The sequence below is a fragment of the Eschrichtius robustus genome, chromosome 3 (genome assembly GCF_028021215.1).
Source record: "Eschrichtius robustus isolate mEscRob2 chromosome 3, mEscRob2.pri, whole genome shotgun sequence".
NCBI lineage: Eukaryota > Metazoa > Chordata > Mammalia > Artiodactyla > Eschrichtiidae > Eschrichtius > Eschrichtius robustus.
In genome coordinates, this window is record NC_090826.1 from 159,428,048 (window position 1) to 159,453,699 (window position 25,652).

At 35.9% G+C, this 25,652-nt stretch overlaps 1 protein-coding gene across 2 annotated transcripts in view; it reads left to right on the forward strand.

Moving 5' to 3' along the window:
- Nucleotides 1-25,652, forward strand: part of EXO1 (exonuclease 1) — a 40,561-nt gene that overhangs the window by 2,716 nt on the left and 12,193 nt on the right. Inside the window, exons 4-11 of one of the 2 annotated variants that reach the window (XM_068538497.1) lie at nucleotides 5,031-5,150; nucleotides 7,663-7,786; nucleotides 8,763-8,900; nucleotides 9,845-10,057; nucleotides 11,914-12,101; nucleotides 12,794-12,890; nucleotides 19,250-19,475; nucleotides 22,506-22,752. In XM_068538497.1, the coding sequence (XP_068394598.1) occupies nucleotides 5,031-5,150; nucleotides 7,663-7,786; nucleotides 8,763-8,900; nucleotides 9,845-10,057; nucleotides 11,914-12,101; nucleotides 12,794-12,890; nucleotides 19,250-19,475; nucleotides 22,506-22,752 (1,353 nt within the window). The remainder of the gene's footprint in view (nucleotides 1-5,030; nucleotides 5,151-7,662; nucleotides 7,787-8,762; nucleotides 8,901-9,844; nucleotides 10,058-11,913; nucleotides 12,102-12,793; nucleotides 12,891-19,249; nucleotides 19,476-22,505; nucleotides 22,753-25,652) is intronic. The other variant, XM_068538498.1, reaches the window with a different exon arrangement.

Below are 25,652 nucleotides of genomic sequence, written 5' to 3' on the forward strand. Positions count from 1 at the left end.
AGGGAACATTTCCTTCTGTGTTACAGGCCTAGTTTTCATTCTTTCTACTAAGCCAGAGTATTAGGACACTAATGGACAGACTGTCTTCTTTATTCTTTATCTAAGATAAACTTTTTAACAATATTCTAAAACTCCATGGTGATTTCAGACTCCTACTTTCTTGGGTACAGACAACACATTGTTAAGCCCTATTAGCAAAACAAGGCAGTTGCTTCTAAGGGACAAGGTGTTCTGACTCCCTTTTACTTCACTTGGGGCCAAAAATGGTGGCCATGTTGACATCCATTCATAACTCTGTGACCTCATTTGAGGCAGGACGAATGTCCTCTTTATTTTTTAAATAGAAACACTAGAAAAACAAGCAAGCATAGTTTTTGGACAGAGATTTTTCCACAGGAATTTGGATACTATTATGTATTTTCTTTTTTGCAATATATAATTTATCTCTTAGAGGAAAGGCTCACAGATCTTAGTGTGATTTACTTAAGCACAATGGACAGTAACAACCCTTTTTGTTTACAGAAGATGGAGGAAGGGGGCGGGGATGGAGAGTAACAGAGAAGTCATTATTGAAAGGTGAATGTATGTTTTGGGCTTTCAGGCCTATCAAGTTAATTTGACCAAAAGTGACCTGTTACAGTTTGTGTGGATCTGAAGGAGTCTGGGCACTTCTGCCACTCCAACTGTTATAATCATTTTTTGAAAGTGATTTCTTTTCCACCACTAAATTTGAGCAGTGCAATTACAGTTGAAGACTACAAGTTTTTCAGTGCTACCTTCAGTGTTTCTTTGAATTGTCTTCACTGGGGGGAAACTTTATCTCTAGTTTTTTGGTAATTTTTAAGGATTCTGAGTTTTTTTTTTTTAATATTTTATTTATTTATTTATTTACTTATGGCTGTGTTGGGTCTTCGTTTCTGTGCGAGGGCTTTCTCCAGTTGCGGCAAGTGGGGGCCACTCTTCATCGCGGTGCGCGGGCCTCTCACTATCGCGGCCTCTCTTGCTGCGGAGCACAGGCTCCAGACGCGCAGGCTCAGCAATTGTGGCTCACGGACCCAGTCGCTCCACAGCATGTGGGATCCTCCCAGACCAGGGCCCGAACCCGTGCCCCCTGCATTGGCAGGCAGATTCTCAACCACTGCGCCACCAGGGAAGCCCAGGATTCTGAGATTTTTGACTAACTGAAAGAGTTGTCCAGAGTACAGGGAGTATCCTTTGTTAGAGATGAACTCCACAGGACTGACCATGTTGTAGGTGTTTAGTAAATGTTTACTGAACTAGAAAGTTTCAGGACTTTCAGCAAAGTATTGTGTAATTTTTTTTTCCCACTGCAACTAATAAGTCACATTTGATAGTTTACTTTCCTTTTCTTTTTCACGTTTGGATGGGGATATTAACCAGAAAAGGTCAGAAAATTTGGATAAGCCTATGATAAACCTTTATGACCGTAAGAAACAATGATGTAACTCTATATGTGCTGACATGGAAAGATGTCTAAAATATATAAAGTGAGGGCACCAGGTGTCTGATGTTTATATTTTCTCTAGTTAATTTTTTTTGCCACCCTGCACAGCATGCAGAATCTTAGTTCCCTGACCAGGGATCGAACCCATGCCCCCTGCAGTGGAAGCACAGAATCCCAACCACTGGACCACCAGGGAAGTCCCTCTGTCTAGTTTTTAATAAAAAAGTAAATTTCCTTTAAAACTTGTTACAATTTTATGTTTGCTTTCTTCTATTTTTACTTGATACTTAATCAGTAGGTCCCAATCATTGTTCTATAGACCAATGCAGGTCTATTGTCACTGGTTTACAATAAAAGGAAAAAAAGAACAATGTAGTGAATTTTCCATTAAGATGAATATATTTGACTTAGAAGACTATCTTTTAAGATTGCATCTTTTTATTCATATATTTGAGTTAAAATTGATGGAAGTTGTAAGTGTAGCTATTTTTAAATTTTATTGAAGTACAGTTGATTTACAATGTTGTGTTTAATTTCTACTGTACAGCAAAGTAATTCAGTTATACATATATATAAATTCTTTTTCCGTATGGTTTATCCCAGTATATTGAGTATAGTTCCCTATGCTATACAGTAGGACCTTGTTGTTTATCCATCCTATATATAATAGTTTGCATCTGCTAATCCCAAACTCCCAATCCTTCCCTCCCCAACCCCTCCTCCCCTTTGGCAACAACAAGTCTGTGCTCTATATTTGTGAGTCTGTTTTTGTTTCATAGATGTGTTCGTTCGTGTTGTATTTTAGATTCCACATGTAAGTGATATCATATGGTATTTGTCTTTCTCTTTCTGACTTACTTCACTTAGTATGGTAATCTCTAGGTCCATCCATGTTGCTGCAAATGGCATTGTTTCATTGTTTTTATATGTATACCACATCTTCTTTATCCATTCATTTGTCAATGGACATTTAGGTTGTTTCCATGTCTTGGCTGTTGTAAATAGTGCTGCTGTGAAAATAGGGGTGCATGTATCTTTTCAAATTACAGTTTTGTCTGGATATATGCCCAGGAGTGGGATTGTTGGATCATATGGCAACTCTATTTTTAGCTTTTTGAGGAACCTCCCTCCATACTGTTTTCTACAGTGGCTGCACCAATTTATATTCCCTCCAACAGTGTAAGAGGATTCCATTTTCTCCACACCTTCCCCAGAATTTATTATTTGTAGACTTTTTAATGATGGCCATTCTGTGGTGTGAGGTGGTACCTCACTGTCTCACTGTTGTTTTGATTTGCATTTCCCTAATAATTAGTGATGATGAGCATCTTTTCATGTGCCTATTAGCCATCTGTAAGTCTTCTTTGGAGAAATGTCTATGTAGGTCTTCTGCCCATTTTTTGATTGGGTTGTTTGGGGGTTTTTTGTAATTGAATTGTAGGAGCTGTTTGTATATTTTGGAAATTAAGCCCTTTTCAGTCACATCATTTGCAAATATTTTCTCCCAGTCCGTAGGTTGTCTTTTTGTTTCGTTTATGGTTTCCTTTTCTGTGCAAAAGCTTGTAAGTTTGATTAGGTCCCATTTATTTATTTTTGCTTTTATTTCTATTGCCTTGGGAGCCTGACCTAAGAAAACATTGGTATGATTTATGTCAGAGAATGTTTTGTCTATGTTCTCTTCCAGGAGTTTTATGGTGTCTTGTCTTATATTTAAGTCTTTAAGCCATTTTGAGTTTATTTTTGTGTATGGTGTGAGGCTATGTTCTAGCTTCATTGATTTACATGCAGCTGTCCAACTTTCCCAACACCACTTGCTGAAGAGACTGTCTTTTCCCCATTGTATATTCTTGCCTCCTTTGTTGAAGATTAATTGTCCATAGGTGTGTGGGTTTATTTTTGGGCTCTCTATTCGGTTCCATTGATCTGTATGTCTGTTTTTGTGCCAATACTGTGCTGTTTTGATTACTATAGCTTTAGTATTGTCTGAAGTCTGGGAGGGTTATGCCTCCTGCTTTGTTCTTTTTTCTCAGGATGGCTTTGGCAATTCTAGGTCTTTTATGGTTCCATATAAATTTTAGGATTATTTGTTCTAGTTCTGTGAAAATGTCTTGGGTATTTTAATGGGTATTGCATTAAATCTATAGATTGCTTTGGGTCATATGGCCATTTTAACAATATTAACTCTTCCAATCCAAGAGCATGGGATATCTTTCCATTTCTTTGAATCATCTTCAATTTCCTTTATTAATGTTTTGTCGTTCTCAGCACATATAAGTCTTTCACCTCCTTGGTGAGGTTTATTCCTAAGTATTTTAAAAGGGATTGTTTGTTTACATTCCCTTTCTGCTATTTCATTGTTAGTGTAAAGAAATGCAACAGATTTCTGTATGTTAATCTTGTATCCCACTACCTTGCTGAATTCATTTATCAGTTCTAGTAGTCTTTAATGTGAAAACTTTATGGTTTTCTATGTATGGTATCATGTCTTCCTTACCAATTTGAATACCTTTTATTTCTTTTTCTTGTCTGATTGCTGTGGAAAAGACTTCCAATACTATGTTGAAGAGAAGTGGTGAGAGCAGGCATCCTTGTCTTGTTCCAGATATTAGCAGGAAGGCTTTGAGCTTTCACTGTTGAGTATTATATTGGCTGTGGGTTTGTCATAAATAGTTTTTATTATGTTGAGATATGTTCCCTCTATTCCCACTTTCGTAAGGGTTTTTATCATGAATGGATGTTGAATTTTGTCAAACGCTTTTTCTGTATCTATTGAGATGATCATCACATGGTTTTTGTCTTTTGTTGATGTGGTGTATCACAGTGATGATTTGCATATGTTGAGCTATCCATGTGACCCTGGAATGAATCTACATGTAGCTATTTTTAACTGTCTTGCCAGAATAAAAATTGAAATGCAATACCTGATTCTTGTTTGCATCCTGGACTGGGGGAAAAAATTGTAGCAGTGCTGTGCTGGAGTCAACTTTTATGAGCTGGCTATACACCATCTCCTCCCAGTTCAGCATTTAGTGAGCCCACATTGGTAGTTTATCCACCACTGTAGAATATTCATGTCAGGGATTGACAAATGCTACATATTAGGTACCACTTTCCCCAGAACTTGTTAAAATTTAGCAGGTCACCACTGGTTATAACAATACTGGGACAATCAGACAAATTTTAATGTAGACTGTATATTAGATGGTATTTTGTGGCTGTTAAGTTTCTTGGATATGATAATGGTGTTGTTGGAGAAATCAGGTATTTTTTCTACTATTCTTTCAATTTTTCAATAGATTCGAAATTTCTCAAAGCAAAAAAAAAAAGAAAATGGGGTAAAAAGGCTAGTTATGGATGTCAAAGCCTTTTAATCTACACATGAGGAAAGCAAATATCCCATAGCCCATTAGGATCCAAGTTTAAATTAGAGTTTACATTTCCTGTGAAAACATTTGCTTAAAAAAACAGAAACCTCTTTTCATAATCTGTCTCATCTGGTTTTAAAAAGAGCAAAAGTATTACCTAAAGATGCAAAGCATTTAATTATTTTTCTTCATTTTCATAGGTATGTAGGATTTTGTATGAAATTTGTAAATATGTTACTATCTCATGGGATCAAGCCTATCCTGGTATTTGATGGATGTACTTTACCTTCTAAAAAGGAAGTGGAGAAGTCTAGAAGAGAGTAAGTTAATTCTTTAACTTTTTAAGATCTGACATTGTGGTCTGTGTAATACAAATTTCTTTTTGTTTTAATTTGTTGAGGCTTGTTTTAATCTCTAGTACATGAACAGATTTCCTTAAACGTTCCATGTGTGCTAGAAAGGAATGTGTGTTCTTCAGTTATTGAGTGGATGGTTTTATGTCTGTCCAGTTAATCAAGCTTATTGGTTGTAATGTTCAAATCTTCCATATCCTTATTGGGTTTTTTAATGTTTTTTTGTTTTTTTTTTATGTGTGTCTACTTAATTCATCAATTACTGAGAAAAGTACATTAAAATTTCACTATGATAGTGCAATTGTCAGTTACCTTATAGTTCTGTCCAACTTTTTTTGCTTTGTTTATTTTGAAGCTATTTTATTGGTGGCATTCAAGTTTAGAATTTGTTATATTTTTGTGACAAATAGAAGCAATATGCAGTGACTCTTTTAGTCTCTGTGCTTTTTTGTTCTAAAGTCTATCCTGTCTGATGTTTGTATAGCCATAACAACTTTCTTTTGTATGCTCCTAATGTCTTTTTCTGTTTATTTTCAGTTTTACTATGTCATTGGTTTTAAGTTTGTCTTTTATAAAGAACACATCACTGTAATTTTTTTATCCATTCTGTCAATCTTTGTCATTTTTAAAACTGGAGAGTTTTATTCTTTTTACATTGATCATTAATTACTAATATATAGCTCCTACCTTGCTTAACTTCTGGGTTGATTGTTTTATCCACCCTTACTGTTGTCTCTTGTTTCTAGTTGAAAAGTGATGTACTCTATTTCTGTTCTTTTAGTAGTTATAATTGAAATGTTATCATTCATATTTAGCTCAACAGAATCTCGTATTTTTATAACAGACCTTAGAAAGAATTTCTGTATTTTTTTTTAAAGAATTTCTGTATTTTATTGAAGCACCTATTCTGCCACTTTTCATCTATTCTTGTTTTTACCCTGTGTTAGTTTTTAGGTCCAGGAGTCATTGTGCTGTACAGGAAAGAGCACTGGGCTTAGTTGTTAAAGGTAGTATGAGTTAGCCCCAAATAGAAGTAAACCTCACTGAGTGAGCATTTTGTGAGAGTGCTGCTTGCCTAGTTTGCCATCCCTGGGCCTAGAGTCAAATTAGAGAGGGCTCTTCAGATCTATGTTTTTCAATCTACCTGTATTTAGTGGGCTCTGATTCTTAAGGTCAGAACTTTATAAAGTTTATAAAAGGATTAACTGAGACTGTCTGCACCCTCATTCTAGTAGGAATAATATACAGTTTATTAAAAATACTTTTAATAAAAAGTTAGTTCCAGGTTAGTTCTTAAAGGATTGGTGACAGCCCTAAACCAGTGTGGCTAAGGGACTAGTCCATGCCATATCCCACCTGGGTGTCCCCCATCCTGTTCTTAAGTCTAATTACAGAGTTATTTCCTCTTGCTAACTTCGAGAAGGGCTAAACAATGTTTCAGCTGTCTGTCTCTGACCTGAGTGCTCTTTCTGACTTACCTCTGTAGGATCAGCTTTCTTTGTGCCACTGTAGCGGTGGGAGGGGCATTTAAAATCCTTTTCTACAAAGTCTCCTTATCTGTGGACCTCAGTTTAAAAGTGAACTAGGAAATTTGTGTGTATGTGTATATGCACATTTACTTAAAAGGTAAACTTCATGAGTTCACACTGATACTTCAATTCAAATTCAAGACTACAGGGTTTTTTTTTTTTACTTTTTCTGTATTGTGTCCGTTGCTCCTTTCTTTCATGCTGAGAATCCTTGTTTTCAAGGATACAGGGATAATAAAGTTAGAATATCTTATAATAACTCATTTATTTTACCCCACATTATACTCAACAATAGATTCAGAATAAAATATGAATACTACCACTACCAATATGATTGTCGTTACAGTTTCTTTTTCTTTCCTTTGCATGTGCACTCTCTCCCCCCATTTCAAAAATAGTGGTACTACATTGTCAGGGCACATAACTACTGCTCTCTCCCTAAACAGGGAGAGAGCAGTAGTTATTTAGTCTTGCGTCTACAAATTACCATATAGCTGATGGCTATTAACAGTCCTTGTATCAATGTCTCTCATGTTATTTTGGTTTTTCCATAGTTTTTCCTCTAGTATTAATAGATTCCACAGAGAAACTCACAGGAAACAATATACTTCAAGTTCTTAATATGTTGATAAAGTTGTACCCTTTACACTGGAAAGTTAGTTTTAATGGTGTAAAAGCCTTGACTTACATTTTCATAAGTGTCTTCATTACTCCCTTTTCTTTTGACATGAAGCATTGCTATGGGAAAGTCTGATGATAAGCTTGTGTGTACAGGCACTGTAAATCCTTGGTTTTTTTGTCTAGAAGCCCAAAAGATCTGGGTTAATATTCTCAAGGATTGGATGTGCACTTTCAAATGAGTCAAACATTTTTTATTCTAGGAAAAATTCTTGAATTATAGTTGTATTGTAATTTTTTGAGTCCTTCTCTCACCTTTTTTTATCTTGCAGAAGAAGACAAGCCAACCTTCTTAAGGGAAAGCAGCTTCTTCGTGAGGGGAAGGTCTCAGAAGCCAGAGAATGTTTCACCCGTTCTATCAATATCACACACGCTATGGCCCACAATGTAATTAAGGTGAGCTAAATAAGAAATTAAGCCAAAGTAACAAATTACTGGGTTCATTTAGGCTAGTTATAAGTTGTTTGTTGAGTTGTTTGTTAAGGAAGTAAAGGGAGGAAAATTCTTCTAGGCCTAACCTTCAGGAAAGCTGGGTGTCAGAGGAAGAAGGAACAGTATCTGTAGGTAGAAGAGAGGAGTCCAGCAGTTTCCAAGGGAGAAATCCTAAGGAATAAGTGAAGCTCTCCCTTTTTAGATGTGTCACTTACATAGATAAATGTGCTCCGCAGAGATGCAAGGAATAAATTCCTGGAGGTTCAATCCCACCCCACTCTCATAGTCTTCGACAGTTACTGTAACCTTCACTCATGAATGACTGTCAGAGATCTGTTGAAGTAGGCTGGCCAACTCAGGAGCTCTGCAGACTTCTAGTCTACTTGATCTGCTTCTTAGAAGCTTATTTCCTTATTACCTATTACCATGAATCTTAGTGTCAGCATGCCCAAAATCACAGCCCACACTTCCCCCTTTTCAGGTCTGTGTTCAAACTGCTTGGTAAACAAATGGGAAGATAGTGATTAAATTCTGTTGTTTCATCAGTACAGTGTCAGACTCGTGTTCTGTGATAAGAGAACCTGGGGGAACGCATGACTTGTGTTCTTTTTAGAGCATAATCATTCTTAAGATGGTAGCTTTCTATAATTTGAAATAATTAAGCTTTATAGCTTGTATTCGCCCCCAAATGTACAGCAATATTTCTTTTTTCCTAATGTATATACTGATTTTTAAAAAAGATTTCTTAGTGGCTGTATGATTAGTTCAATATATATAGGACTAAAAGTAGAAAAACTTACTTCAAAGGAAATGATTTTCAAAAATAATATTAGCAAGTATTCAATACATGTTGAGGCTGGTAATAAAATGGGTTTGATACAGGAAGTTGTTCAGTGCTCTGCAGATGCTGTTCTTGAGATTGACCAATCCTTTCCCATAGGCTGCTCGGTCTCAGGGAGTAGATTGTCTTGTGGCTCCATATGAAGCAGATGCACAGTTGGCCTATCTTAACAAGGCTGGTATTGTACAAGCTGTAATTACAGAAGACTCTGATCTCCTCGCTTTTGGCTGTAAAAAGGTACCTAACTACAACTACTCCATACTGTTTTTCTATGTGGATGGAAATAGTGTAAATCAGGAGCTAAAGTTTTTTATCCTATTTAATACCTGCAACTAATATTTACTTACAGTTGTTAATAATTGTTTTATTAAAATGAAAAGAAAGGTTTTGCTGCTTGACATTTGTGTAATCTGGACAATTTTTCAGAATAAGCCCTTACAGTTAGAGGGTTTTGTTTTCTCCAAATTCTTTAGTGGAATGTGGTCTTATTTTTTAATAATGATAATTTATATGCTTTATATTTTTCAATTAGGTTAGGTAAATAAGCTAACTTATCTACTAATGAGATGTTCTGCAGTTATTTAGAATTATGTATAAAACTATTTAATGGAAAATTTTATTATATATTAAGATACAAAACTATAGGGTGATTTCATTTTTGTTAATATCTATGTTATTTATATTTATTTATTTCATAGATGAAGAAGGATCTGTGAAAAGGTTAATGCTGGGTAATAGTGATAGATGAGACATTTGGGGCAACTTCTGTTTTCTTCTTCCTGAATTTCTGTGTTTTCCAAATTTTCTACAATGGACATGTATTACTTTAAGACTAAGCAAAAGGGTTACTTTAATATGTAAAAGCGGAAGGTAAGGAGAAAATGCTTTTTGTATGAATTGCTATTTGACATGATAACTCTGTAATAGGTTATCATGTCAAAAAGGGCCTTCTTTATACCAGAGTCAAGACAATTGAGTTCTGGCGTATGACCTTGTCTAGCCATAGCCTATGCTTCAATTTAACTTATTTGCAAATATTACAGTAATTAACTGGCCTACCTGTCTCTCTTCTCAGTTATGATAAAGAACAAGAAAGACTTCTTAGAAATACTGCAATGTCTTAGATGATGAAAAATAAAAATGGCTCTTTCAGGTGTTAACAGTTTCCATTCCTCCTGAAGGTTATTTTAAAAATGGACCAATTTGGAAATGGACTAGAAGTTGATCAGGCTCGGCTAGGAATGTGCAAACAGCTTGGGGATGTGTTCACAGAAGAGAAGTTCCGTTATATGTGCATTCTTTCAGGCTGTGACTATCTCTCATCACTGCGTGGGATTGGATTAGCCAAGGCCTGCAAAGTACTAAGACTAGCCAACAATCCAGATATTTTAAAGGTAAGAGTGATTTACCAAGTGTCATATTCAGTTTCTGAAGCAGTTCTTAAATAAGAGATGAACTGCTCAGAATATGGATCTTAAATATTCTATTATATCCATATCCAATATGGTGTCATTGAAAGGAGAAAATGACTAAAACACTGGAACTTTGCTTTTGGCAACGGATGAACCATGTTTTCGGCAACTGACAAAAAACAAGTAGTAATTTTTTTAAATGAAGACTAATATAAAGAAACTTAAGGATAAGATACTCTAGGGTAGAATTAATGTTAAAACGTACAGTCTTTTGATTTCTGTCCTGTTACTCTGTAGTAGTGGTTCTCAAACTTTTTGGTCTCAGGATCCCTTTACACTCTTAAAATCTCTTTGTGGCAATTATTTTTGTTTATATGGGTTATAGCTATTGATATTTACTGAGTCAGAAATTGAAACAGAAGGAACTTCCCTGGTGGCGCAGTGGTTAAGAATCTGCCTGACAATGCAGAGGACACAGGTTCAATCCCTGGTCCAGGAAGATCCCACATGCTGCAGAGCAACCAAGCCCGTGCACCACAACTACTGAGCCCACGCGCCACAACTACTGAAGCCTGTGCGCCCTAGAGCCTGCGTGCCGCAACTATTGAAGCCCGTATGCTCCAGGGCCTGTGTGCCACAACTACGGAAGCCCACGTGCCTAGAGCCCATGCTCTGCAACAAGAGAAGCCACCACAATGAGAAGCCTGTGCACTGCAACGAAGAGTAGCCCCCGCTCGCTGCAACTAGAGAGAAAAGCCTGCATGCAGCAACAAAGACCCAATGCAGCCAAAAAAAAAGAAATTGAAACAGAAAAATCAAAATGTTTATTAATTCACTTAAAATTAACAATAATTAATTCATTACATTTTAACATAAATATATTTTTATGAAAAGTAGTTATCTTCTAAAACAAGTGAAAGTTATGAGAGGAATTGCACATTTATGTAAATCTCTTTAATGTGGCTTAATAGAGTACAGCTGTATTCTTGTATTACTTCCTCATACAATTTGATGTGGTATCATGTGTCATGTATTTTCTAGAAAACTCTGAGACCCCATACATCACTGCTCTATAATTTCTCTGATTTCTTTACCTTAAAAAATTAAACATACATTAAAGAAGCTTATTCCTACCCCACCCCTCCTTGAGTAGTTCTCTTAAGCCCTTAGAGTTTGCAGAGCAAAATTTCCATTTTTTGTTTCCAAGGGTATAAAATGTGAGTCCTCAGGACTAAGGGTGGTGTACTAAAATAGACAGATCTCAAGGTTGGGAGATGGTGGCAGATTTCGGAATAGAGCAACATGTACTAACTAGCCTGTGACTACAGGATCACTTCAGTTCTCTGGGTCTTCTCTTCTTTGTTTCTGAGTTTGATATAAAAGATTTAAAACCCCTTCCAGCTTTAATCATCCATGACTCTAACAGGAATTAGAATGTTGACTTCATTTTTAAAATATGATCTATGAATATTTGGGTTTTTTTTAATTCTTAGGTTTTTGTGTGTTGTTTGTTTTTTGCTTTCTAGGTGAAAGGTACTTTGAGGGTGAAGAATGTATCTTAAAGTTATACCTAGGAATGTAAATTTGATGTGTAACTGAATTTTTCATTCTTTGGATTAATAATAGAAAAACCAAAGAAAATACTGTTATAGAGACTTAGAATTTTAAGTCATGACATGGTTGTGTTTACTGGTAGAGGTTTTTAATATAGATAAAAGCAATTGATTTTTGTATCCCTCCTCATCCATCTCTAATGTAAAGTGATGGGTGTTGGGAATAATGCATTCCCTCTTCTTTATCTGCAGATAACTCATAAATATTTTTACATTCATTATTAGGTTATCAAGAAAATTGGACATTATCTCAAGATGAATATAACAGTACCAGAAGATTACATCAAAGGATTTATTCGGGCCAATAATACCTTCCTCTATCAGCTAGTTTTTGATCCCATCAAAAGGAAACTCATCCCTTTGAATGCCTATGAAGATGACATTGATCCTGAAACACTAAGCTATGCTGGGCGGTATCCTTTCTGAACCAGAATGATAGAACTTTGCACTTCTTCCATATTTTTGTGGTGATTTTTTAGTGAGACATTTAGCAAAAAGTTTGCAAATTGTTTTTTGCTTTCTTTTTTTATAGTGAAATCTTTATTTTGTTAAATTTAATTACAATGCTAGCGAAAATTTAGAGTAACTTTTTGTTTATAAAGCTGAGGCTCATCCATTATAACTTCCTAATTACTTAGATTGACTTGACAGAAACATGTACAGTCAGTCACTTAAGGTACATACTCCAAAGGTGGCACTTAAGAGAACCCCTCATGGCAAGCAAGCTCAATTAACCAGGAAGAACGCTCTGGGCATATGAGTATGCCAGTTGAGGATGCTCTTCCCACAGCCACTGGCCACGTACATCCAGGGTGAGGTAGAGCCGTGAGTCACATAGGTAGTCGCCAAGACTTTCCTCTCCGTCTCCCTTGACAGGGAATAAGTGATGCCTTGGGACTTTGCTTCAGAAAATAGCCAACTCCTGCTGTGACTAGTAAACTATGCCTGTGGTTTCAGTAAAGCTGAATGTGCAAAGTACGTAAGGTCCATTGAAGTCATAAACCTGAAGATTTTCTGTGACAATAGAACACACTTTTCTGTCTTATTAGAGTATCATTTGTTTGGTTGTTAATAAAAGCAGTTTTCCTTAATCTTACCAACCTAGATATGTTGATGATTCTATAGCTCTTCAAATCGCACTTGGAAATAAAGATATAAATACTTTCGAACAGATTGATGACTACAATCCAGACACTGCCGTGGTAACATATTAAAGACTTCTTTCTAAAAGAGCACATTTTAATTATGTCTCGGGAACTGTGACTAAAGGCAAATCTTCATTTAGTAAACATCTTTTAAGCATTTCTATATCCAGGCATTATGCAGGGTGTAGATTGAAAACAACTCGACGTTAGAGAAAATATATCTCTTAGAACATAGGTATATTGGTTAATTTCCTTAAATTAAAAAGTGACCACAAAATGTATTATCAAACCATTACACTTGAACATTTCATTTGAATATACCAAATGTTTGATGACCTTTTTTCATCTCACCCTTTTCAGCCTCTGGCGTTTGGCATTGTTGAAGACCAAACCTAGAAATACCTCCCTTGGGGAGTAAAAACTGATTTTTCGCTCATTCACAATTTAGCAAATACTTACTGAGCACCCCTGCTATGTGTCTCTGAGCCCTTTCCTGTTTTCTTCTACTTTTTCCCAATTGTATGTATGTATCTCTTATGATACACTCTCCCACCATTCTCTCTTTTCTGTTCATATTTCCATTCAGACTCTGTTCTTGTTTATGTTCAGATTTATTCCTTAAATAAGTTCTTATGACTCTAATTATCTCATTTATGCAGAGAACTCGCACATCTTTAACCCAATCTCTAGTCTGTATACCAATCACATAATTCTGAATGTCTCCTGAATCTACATAAATGCTTTCCTATAATCTATCCACAGTCAAAAGCAAACTCTTTATTTCTTATCAGCTTTCCTTAATAACATTTTTTCTTTTTAGCACTTGTTACTCCATAAATTATGTCTCTATTGTTTATTTTCTGATTCTTCCCGGTAGAGTGCAGTCTTCATAAAGGTAGGGTTTTGTGATATTCACTGCCATATTATATTTACCATGTTTTTTGTTGAATGAATGAATGTCAGTTACATGATCTCTTTCATTCAGACTAGAAGACTTGGAATTTAATTTTTTTTAAGTGAAGTATTGTTGACTTACAATATTATACAGTTGACCCTTGAACAATGTGGCTTTGAACTGCACACATCCACTTACATACGGGTATTTCTCAATAGCAAATACTACAGTACTACACGGTCGCTGGTTGGCTGAATCCGCAGATGCAGGAGAACTGCGGATATGGAGGGCTGACTATAAATTATACTCAGATTAACTGTATGGTTCAAGGGTCAACTGCATTAGTTTCAGGTGTACAACATAGTAATTTGATATTTTTGTAGATTATACTCCATACAAAGTTATTATAAAATATTGACTGTATTCACTGTGCTGTACATTACATCCTTGTAACTTATTTATTTTATATCTAGTAGTTTGTACCTCTTAATCTCCTTCACCTATTTTGCTCCTCCCCCACCCCTGGCTTCTTTCATTGCTAAGTCCTTCTGCTTCTTTTTTGTCTTTCTGGTTAATCGTCTCTCCTTTCTCATAGTTATCCAGATCTTTACCCTTACTCACCATTCAGTTCTTTACTAAGCATTTGTTAAGTACTATAACAAGCATAGTTAGGTTAGCTAGTGTTCTGGAATATAAAGAAAAGCAGAGCGTAATCCTTGCTTGTAAGGTACTCATTGTCTAAGGGAGAGACACATGGTTATATATATAGAAATATGGTAAGTGCTATAATAGATGTATTCGAGGCTCCCTGGAAACAAAGGGCATGCACTTAACTCCGCCTAAGGAGAGAATACTTTTTTTTTTTGGCTGCGTAGGGTCTTAGTTGCAGCACGTAGGATCTTTGTTGTGACATGCGGGATCTTTTGTTGCGGTGCGTGGACTTCTCTCTGGTTGTGGTATGTGGGCTCAGTAGTTGTGACATGGGGGCTTAGTTGCCCCGTGGCGTGTGGGATCTTAGTTCCTTGACCAGGGATCAAACCTGCGTCCCCTGTGGTGGAAGGCGGATTGTTAATCACTGGATCACCAGGGAAGTCCCTAGGAGAGAATACTTTTTAATAATCATAACAAACATTTCTTGAGCATTTGCTGTGTTCTAAGTGCCATTCTAAGCAACTTAGACATAGTAACTCATTTACTCCTTAACAAGCCTCTGAGGTCAGTACCATTATTTCCATTTTACAGATGAGGAAACAATTAGAGGGAGGTTAGGCGACTTGCCAGCTCACGCATTTAATCAATAGGGGAGCTCTGATTCCAAGCCAAGCCCTCTACTGTCTCCTTATAGAGGAACTGGTGTGTGTCCTGGCTTTACAAAGATGAGTGGGGATTTTCAAGATGGGTGAGTGGTTCCACGCTGAAGAAAACAGCATGTGTGAGAGAGGATAACATGTTAAAGGTACTCTAAGTAGTTCGCTCTGGCTGGACCAAGAATGTCTTAGTGTTTACCAGGTAAAGGAATCAGAGCACCTTGAGAAAGAAAAAGAGGTGAGCCTTGAGAAGATGGCCACTGACAAACTGGTGACCAGTTGAGCATTGAAAAGAATTGTTACTGTCAGCTGAAATAAAATAAGCTTATTAAGAGAGCACAAATTCATAATGATACTAAAAAAGAACTTTATGTTCATCAACTCAAATTATATAAACCTTACACTCAGGTTGCTAGTTCCTTTTTTCTGTTTTCTCTTGTTCTGTATCTGGAACTTCTATTAATTAGATATTGGATTTTTCTGGTCTTCAAATTCTGGAACTTTTCTATCTTGCTCATGTCTTTATCTTTTGCTGTTTCTGGGAAAAACTTTTTTTTATTTTGTCTTTCAACTTTGCACTATCCAGTATGTAGCCACTGGCCACATGTGGCTATTTAAATTAATTAACATTAAATTAAATTTTAGTTCTTCAGTTGCATTGGCCACTTTTAAAGTCCTTAGTGGCTACCATGTTGGACAGCACAGAACTTTTCTATCACTGCAGAAAATTCTGTTGAATTTTTACGTTTTACTATCATTTTCATATCTAAGAACCCTTTCTTTAATTGTGATTTTTTAAAGATTTTGTTTTATTTCATGGATGTAATCTCCTCTTCCCCCCACCCCTCTCAGAATATTAATTATAATCTCTTGTACATTTTATTCTCCTCTCTGCATTATCTCTGTTTGCTTTGGATTTTCTTTTTTCTATGTGTTTTGCCTTTTCTCTTTCATGGTGGAGACTTTTTTCAAACACCTAGAGTTTCTTGTCAATTTGTTCCTGTTTGGGAGAGGCACTGAGAAGCTTAAGAAGCTTTGTGTGAATGAGTGGGGCTTATAGTCTTGGGTTTTACTCTTTGGTGAACTGGTTGGCAACAAGCTGCCTTTGTTTTGTGAATTCCCAAACATCAGCATGTTTTCTCTGTACAGTTCTTTTTTCCAAAAAGGGATCCTCCAATTCTACTTAACTATGTAAATGTGGCTGTTTGCATTTTGAGAGCAAGATAGGGAAATGAGCTGGGGTGGACCAGAAAGGGGTAGGGCTGTTCCCCACTATTCATTATTTAGCCTTTCATTTGATCTCTGTCTTTAGACAAATGGATCTTTTCATCTTCTGAAGTACCTACTGTTTTTATGTTATTGTTTCTGGGTTTCAAAGGTCCAGTCGCTCTGAAGGCAGATGGGTGTGAATTGACTGTATGGACAGATTGAACACGAGCGCCCAGGAGCCAAATAAACCTTTTTTTTAGCCCTCCCCCTACTTGTGGCCTCCATGGTACCTGATCCCTTAAATTTCCGAGTCTTCAGGTTTCTGTATGTGGAATTTGTGGGTTTTTTTTTTTTTTTTTTGGCTGCACTGCATCTTCATTGCTGTGCATGGGCTTTCTCTAGTTGCAGCGAGCGGGGCTACTCTTCGTTGCGGTGTGTGGCCTTCTCATTGCGGTGGCTTCTCTTGTTGTGGAGCACGGGTTCTAGGCATGTAGGCTTCAGTAGTTGTGGCATGTGGACTCAGCAGTTGTGGCTCATGGGCTCTAGAGTGCAGGCGCAGTAGTTGTGGTGCATGGGCTTAGTTGCTCTGCGGCATGTGGGATCTTCCCAGACCAGGGCTCGAACGCATCTCCCCTGCATTGGCAGGTGGATTCTTAACCACTGCGCCACCCGGGAAGTCTGGAATTGGTTTTTTACTGATACTCTTTTCTGCAGATGCTTGAAGACACTTTGATCTTTCTTGGGCTAAGTTCTTTATTTTTTTCTTTATTGAGGTGTAGTTGATTTACAATATATATAAGTTTCAGGTGTACAACATAGTGATTCACAATTTTTAAAAGTTATACTTTATTTATAGTTATAAAATATTGGCTATATTCCCTGTATTGTAAAATATATACTTGTAGCTTTCTTACACCTAGTAGTTTGTACCTCTTAATCCCCTACCCCTATCTTGCCCCTCCCTCCTTGGGCTAGGTTCTTTAAATTCTTCTCTCTATACTCTTGTCTTCACTGTGGTTTGGAAGTTACAGATATCTCCTAATTTTTCTGTAGATGGTATTTGTGTTTGTTTCTTCTTATTGCTTTGGGGATGATTTTTTTCTTATTGACTTACTGACATTAGTTTCAGGTGTACAACATAGTGATTCAATATTTATATACATTAAGAAATTATCATGATCAGTATATTTACCATCTGTCACCATACAGAGTTACTACAATATTATTATTATTTTTATTATGGCCACGCTGTGCAGCATGAGGGATCTTGGTTCCCTGATGAGGGATCGAACCCATGCCCCCTGCATTGGGAGCGTGGAGTCTTAACCACTGGACCACCAGGGAAGTCCCATAGTATTATTTACTATACTGGTCAGCCCTCCATATCCATGGGTTCTGCATCCAAGGATTCAATCGAATTGGGTCTGTGGTTGGTTGAATCCGCAGATGCCCGCAGATATGGAGGGCTGACCATACTATTCCATTTTATATAAGGGACTTGAGCATCGTGGATTTTGGTATCTGAGGGCGTCCTGGAACCAATCCCCTGCAACCACTGAGGGATGACTGTATTCCCTGTGCTGTACATTATAGCTCTGTGGCTTTTTTACCTTATAATGGGAAGTTTGTAGAAAAAGGGAACTGAAAAGTCTTTATTCTGCTATCTTCTTTACACATTTGAATTACTGATATTATAATTTCATCAGAATGATTCTCAAGTTTTTCCTTTGAGAAACTCAGAAGTAATTGGTTGTATTGAAAATGTTCAGATATAATTGGGAATGTTATGGCTCACTAAGATGGCCATCCTTCATAAGTCCAAATCCTTATCAGATTATTTTTTTCATAGAGAAATTTCTTTCGGAACCACTAATTGTACATCAAACTAATTCTTATTATTTATCTAAGATTTATTCTTCCCAGTCAAGTTTTCTACTTGCCTATTTTTTTTTTTTAATAAAACCATCAGTGGGATCTAATGCCATGAGCTATACTGCTTAAACTGTCTTTATTATACCTATTCTCTCAATTATTCTAAATTACCTTCCTTGTTAATTCTCAGAGTATATTATGAATAATGTCACCTCGTTTTTATTTATTTATTTTTATTTTTAGTCCTTTCTTTAAGTGAAAGATTAGATTCCAGATTCAGGTGGGACTTTTGTCAGGTGGAATTCACACCCTAGTACCAACATTTTTTGTACCAGTGTTAATCATTGACATCCTATTAGCAGATCATTTTCATCTAAAATATATTTAGAAAAAAATAATAAAATAAAATAGTTATTAATTGTGAATAACTTGTTTTAGCATTAAAAATGATTTTTTACCAATCCTTATTGTCAATAAGTTCTTTCTTGGAGAAAGTTTTATGCATGACCCAATGTAGACCAAAGTATCTTTCTGTTTAATACATAGGTATTGTCTACTAATACATACCTATTTAATACATAGGTATTGTCCACTAAAGAAACTATTGTTTTGTAAATTAGATTGTTTTGGTTTGAACTCATCCAAGTTCTAGAGATGGGATAGTTGATTAAATACATAATTTTATGGTTTTAATTGTCAGGTCCTTTGTAAAGGGTATGTCAGTGATTATTTAGAGGCTTATTGCTAGATGATTATTAAACTAATTAGTATTGTATATTGAACTAATACTCAAATTTTAAAAGTACGTTTTTTGTGGTCACGTTTCTTCAAGTGTAGTTTTATTTCTTGCACTGTTCGTCTTAGGAAGATTCATTTTTTTATTTCTTAGAAATGAGCTAATGAGTTTGCTTGACCCTCACTGAGAGAGAAACAGACCTAGGAATACAAGACACATTTAAAGGAAAAGTATAGCACCAGCAAAGTAGAAAATGTTATTATTAGAGGACAGATATTTCATCAAAAGCTGGTCAAAGGGGTAATTTAATTATTTACTTATAATTTATGTTGATACAAAGGGAAATGATTTAACTGTTTTTCTTCTTAAAGTAACCTTTTTCCTTTTACTATTTTAGCCTGCCCAATCAAGAAGTCATAGTTGGACTGACAAAACATGTCAAAAGTCATCTAATATTAATAGCATTTGGCATAAGAACTATTGCCCTAGACTTGAGCTGGACATTGTTTCAGATGCTACAAAGGTGAAGGAAAATCCAAGTACTGTGGGCATTGAACTAGTGATTAGTACTAAAGGGTTAAATCTTCCAAGGAAGTCATCCATTGCAAAAAGACCAAGAAGTGGTATGTATTTTGTTTTTGTGAAATACTAGTGAGAATTGGTCACATTTTAGAAGTTTTATAGTTTTAGTTCTTACATTTAGGCCTTTGATACATTTTGAATTAATTTTTTATATGGTGTGAGGTAAGGATCAAGGTTCACTTTTTTTTGTATATGGCAATCCAATTGTTCCAACACCATTTGTTAAAAAGATTATCCTTTTTCCATTGAATTGCCTTGGCACATTTGTTGACAATCAGTTGACCACATATGTGCAGAGACCAATGTACCATTGGTCTCTTTTCCTGTCTTTATGCCAGACACACTGTCTTGATTTCTGTAGCTTTATAGTCAATCTTGAAATCGGGTAGTATAAGTCCCCAAGTTTGTTCTTCTTTTGAAAAGTTGTTTTGGCTATTCTGTGTTCTTCACATTTCCATACAAATTTTAGAATCAACTTGTCAATTTCTTAAAAAAAAAAAAAAAAAAAAAGCCTGCTGAGATTTTGATTGGGATTTAGTTGAATCCATAGGTAAGTTTGGGGAGAATTGACATCTGAACAATATCAAGTTTTCTGATCCATTTATTTAAGTCTTCTTTAGTTTAAGTCTTCAGCGATGCTTTGTAGTTTTCAGTGTACAGGTCTTGCACATATGTTGTCAAATTTATCTGTATATTTCAGATTTTTGATGCTGTTGTAAATGGTATTTTTAATTTCAATTTCTGATTCATTGCTAGTATATAGAAATACACTTGATTTTTGTATATTAATCTTGTGTTTTGCAACCTTACTAAAATCACTTATTAGTTCTAGTATCTCTTTTTAGACTGTCTAGGATTCTCTATGTAGACAATCCTATCACCTGCAAATAAAGATAGTCTTGCTTCTCCTTTTCCAGTCTGGATACGTTTTATTTCTTTTTCTTGCCTACTGGAACCTCCATTATAGTGTTGAACAGAAGTGCTGAGAATGGAATACTAGGTATTGGGAAAAGGTTTTTTCTTTCCACTGTAGAACATGTTTAGAAGTGGAAAGAATAATTGTAATCCATTTCTTCTCTCTTCCTTCTTTCCCTCAGACATTACAGGAATGAGTATCTGACAACAAAAACAAAACAAAGCCCTTGCAAACTTTTAGTTCATGCCCTTATCTTTTAAATTTAGGTATAGATTATTCATGTTTGGCCAAAATGTCCTGATTCCTTATGAACCTAAATCTTTTTCATGATAATATCTCTGAACCTTTGTTTCCTCTTCTGAAATGGGAACAATATTGCCTATCTCACAAATTTTTGTATATGTGACATAACATATAAAAAAGCCCTGGTACATAACAGGTACACTGTACATATTAGTTCCTTCCCTTCTTCTACCATCAAGCTAGGCTTATTCATTTTCTGTAGAGAGCTCATCAGTAAATTACCTATGTCAGACTAAGTCTGCTTCGTTATAACTACCATTTATCAATGGATTTTGTCCACAGGCACACATACAAACACAAAAACAAAACAAAAAACAGTAAATTTTTTCCCTCTTTAATGTGACAGCCCTTCATATATTTAGAGACAGCCATTGCGACCCTCCCAAATTTCTTTTGCAAGCTAAAAGTTCCTTATCTTATCCAGGTTATGCTTTGGATACAATACAAATTTTTTAATAATTTGTAACTACTACAGTGAGTGGTTGTTGAGATGTGGTCTGCTTACCATAGATCATATTTAGAATTGTGGCACTATTTCAGTCCTTCATCCAGAAACTGCTTTTACTACTGCAAACTACGATAACATGAGCTTTTAGTAGTATTCTTGTCATTTTGCTGGCATTTACTGAGTTTATAATCGAAATCCACCAGTTGCTGTTAAGCCAGGTAGTTATATTTTTAAACTTAAATATGGGTTACATTATCCTTACTGAGGTGATCTTAATTCATTATAATCCATTGTTCTGCCTATTTTTTTTTTTCTTTTTTGAACCTTTATATTGTCTTCTAACATGGGTATTATGTCACCTGGAAATTTGAGAAGTATGGCTCAAGTATGTCTTAAAGTTTCGCTTAAAATATGTATACTAAGTCTATGAATTTCTCCAAATAGCTAGTCTAACAACCTTATCGTAAAAAGAAAATGAGATTAGTGTGGTGTGGCTTCTTGGTGAAGGCTTGCTGGGGATCCTACGATATTTATTTTTTTCCTCTGCTGTAAGAGCTCCCAATTCCCTGCATAATAAATAGATTTTTACAAGTTTACTGACCTATAGGTTTTTTTTACTCTATACATTTTTGATTTTGAGGTATCACCTTTTCTGTAGTATTTTGGCACCCTCAACTGTTTTACCAACTTCTTAGAGTCATGAGCATTTACTCCCATGTGAGTGGAAGCTATTCAGACTGAGAATTAGTTGGACTAATTTAAAGTACCTTAATGCTATCTCTATGTCCTTGCCCACTTCAGCTTTAACATCTTACATTATTTAGTCTTATGATTTATTCTTATACCAATAAAATGCGTTTGTTACACAGCAGTCTTCTAGAGCCCCATAGCTATGTAATGAAGATCAGAGCTAGAGCACAAATTACTTTTGACTACAGGACAATTACATACACCTCAAAAACCGTAACTCAGTGATGGTGTGTATATATAGCTCCTTGAAACATTTTTTTTTTAAATGTTGAAACATTTTTTTTAACCAAACATTAGTTTAATCATACATTTAATTCCTTTTTTTTTTTTTTTTTTTTTACATTCAGAATTAGGCCCTTAGTATAATGAGTGTAGAGCCTTACAGAATTGATTGTACCCTGAAATTTTGGTTTGGGTAATTTCACATAAAATCATACAAATAATTGACATTAAATCATAGCCAATTTTTGAAATCGTAAAACACAGACAAGGGAATTTTTTTTAAGTCATTCTTTTATTTCCTTTTCTGATGCATAGTTTAAAAGAAAAATAAGACTTCATCTTTAGAACAATAGGACATGGACTGTGAAACTAAGACCAAATGTCTAACTACACATGAAATAAAGATTTACAGATAATTTTGTTTTTACTTAGAAGAGCTATCAGAAGATGATCTATTGGGTCAATATTCTACTTCCTTTACAAAGAAGATCAAGAAAAATAGTTGTGAAGGTAATAAATTATTGAACTCTTCTGAACGGTTTATGCCTGACCTGGTAGATGGAACTACTATTAAAAAAAGCTTAAGCACACCACCTAGGACAAGAAACAAATTTGCAACATTTTTACAGAGAAAAAATGAAGAAAGTGGTGCAGTTGTGGTTCCAGGAACCAGAAGCAGGTATAGTTATATCTGTAGAATGTTGTGTGTCTGTTGTATTATATACTCTGTTGGTATTTATTTTAATTGTCTTGAATAACATTGAATCTAATGGGATAGGTGTAAGACCTGGCTTAATCCAATTACAGTTTTTTATCATGTATTGCTTTAGTTCCACTGTTCCCTTGAACTTCTGTTACTTTTGTAATCTCTCCATGGAGAACCAAAATAAGAATTGTAGACCTTACTACATTTTGCATTAGAAAAACTCTGTCACTTTGGGGGTTCCTCCCCCCCCAATTTGTTTCTATTTTTTTAGTTTCTTTAAGAGCTAAATATAATTTTGCAAAGTATTTTTAGAAATCTATTTAAATACAGATGACTATGGAGTTCTCATATTAATTGATAATCTGATACCATACTAGATGCTGGGTTACAAAAATGAGAGACATAGTTTTTGCTCTTGAGAAACATGTAGTTTTTCGTAGTTGGAGAAATAGGTCAGTAACAAAATCTTTCCATACAGTGTGGTAAGTACAATGACAAAATCATGCATGAGGTGTTTTGAGGGCATCTAATGCTGAGGCAGTGGTTGGAAAGGGTGAGAGGGAAGGGATGAGTGTTAAGTGCTGTTACCTAGGTTTAAATGATGAGTGGGTGAAGCAAAGAAGGGAGCCAGGTACTTTCCCAGCAGACTCATGCAGCTCGGACAGAGGCATGGAGGTGAGCAACAGCACGGAGCATGGGGTTAACTATTTGCTGTTGATCACTGCTATTATTACTTCTGCCACAACGTAAGTTGGGAAAAGGATGAAAAGGGAGCAGAAATGTAGATGATGAGGGAGCAGAAATAAGCAAGCCAGTTCATGAAATGCTTGTAAGCCAATCTAAGGAACTTGAGTCTTTAGGGGTGATGGGAAACATTTAGAAGGTTTTAATCAGGGGAGGAGTATGATTTGATTCCTGGTTTAAATAGACCACTCTGAACACACTGTGAAGAGTGGATTCTAGAGGGCCAAAGCTGAGCAGAAATATTTGTTAGGCTGTTGCCATAGTCCCTGCGAGTGAAGATGAGAATTTGAAGAGTCAGTATAACTTAGGGGTTAGGAATTTGGACCCTGGGGTTAGACCACCTGGATTTGAATCCTATCCTGTTTACTTATGAGATGTTTGACTTCAGCAAGTTAATTTCTGGGTGCTTCCGTTTCTTCAAGGCTAACAAGTATAACAATCTTAGGATCGCTGATAGAATTAAATTATTACCGTAAGTAAAGTGCGTAAAATAGTGCCCAACAGATGATAAACATACAATAAATAGTTCTTATTTTATTGACTTCAGATAGTGGTACCACAACTAGAAACAGGAAATTTAAGTGTTAGAAGTTATTTAGGCATGATTTAGTAACTTTAAGAAAGAGAAACTTGGGCTTCCCTGGTGGCGCAGTGGTTGAGAGTCTGCCTGCCAATGCAGGGGACACGGGTTCGAGCCGTGGTCTGGGAGGATCCCACATGCCGCGGAGCAACTGGGCCCGTGAGCCACAATTGCTGAGCCTGCGCGTCTGGAGCCTGTGCTCCGCAACAGGAGAGGCCGCGATGGTGAGGGGCCCGCGCTCCGCGATGAAGAGTGGCCCCCGCTTGCCACAACTAGAGAGAGCCCTCGCACAGAAACGAAGACCCAACACAGCCATAAATAAATAAGTAAAATTAAAAAAAAAAAAAATTAAAAGAAAAAAAAAGAAGAAAGAGAAACTTTATCAGCCCCTGTATTTCTCTAGAGGACTTAGAATGAATATTTTTTATTTTTCAAGTTTAATAAACTAGGTTGCAGCCAGATTTGTCTAACCATGATGATAGGAGAAGGACATGAAGAAATGAACCACCGATAATCCCTAAACCTCCTTTAGGGGATGTTTCAAACCCATCAAGTCGTTCCAAGGAAACATTCGCAGTACAATGAAATGATCATTTTGATTCTTCCTTTGTTAGTCACCCTCATTAAAGGTGCTTGTTAACAGTGGAATAATGAAAAAGTAGGCAGCAAAAGATGGAAAATAGGGTTCTAGATGATTTATGCTGATTTATACATTCTAGAAAGTTGACTTTTGTCATTCAGAGAAATTTTTGGAACTCGTGTTTTATTTTTCCATTTGGGTGAAAATAGGATTTCATTTCTCTGCCTCTTTGGAGACAGCTAATGAGAATAATGTTTGTGTGTCTTTACAGGTCTTGGCTATTAAGTCATTGTGGAAGCTTAATGAAATCTCTGTTTGAAGCTGTAAATAGCTGCTTTATATAGCTTAGTTGTTTCGCTAAGAAATTGTTCAGAGGACGCATTAAGAAATGCTTGGAGAAATATTTTTTTCTGTATCAACTTCCTGTGAAATAATAATTGGGAGTAAATCTTTGATGTATAATTTTCTGATCTAGATTATTGTTAAATTAGTTTTCTTAGCTGATTTTCAGAGTTCTTTTATATGTTATTCCTCACAACAGTATTATGAGATATTCAGGTCGGCGTTATTTTCTCTATTTTGGGCTAAGAAATTGAGGCTCTGAGAGGTTAAGAAACTTTCCCAGAGTTGTATAGTTAGTATTAGTGATAGGAAAGATTCCTAGTCATAGTTGGCATGGTACCTTGAAAGGAGCACACAATCTTGTAGGCCTGGACTTGAATTCTCACTCTATCATTTAATTAGTTTAGTGATCTTTCATATGCCATTTAACTTCCCTGAGCCTATTTTTTTAACTATAAAATATGGATGATCATATGCATAAGACTGTTTTAAGACTAGCAGAAGTTATATATATCAGACACCTGGCACAGTGCCCAGTCACTAATATATATGCCAGTGGTCATTCCCACCCCATTCTTTTTAATATAACATAACAGGAGGTATTAAATATGCAAAAGACTGTCTCCA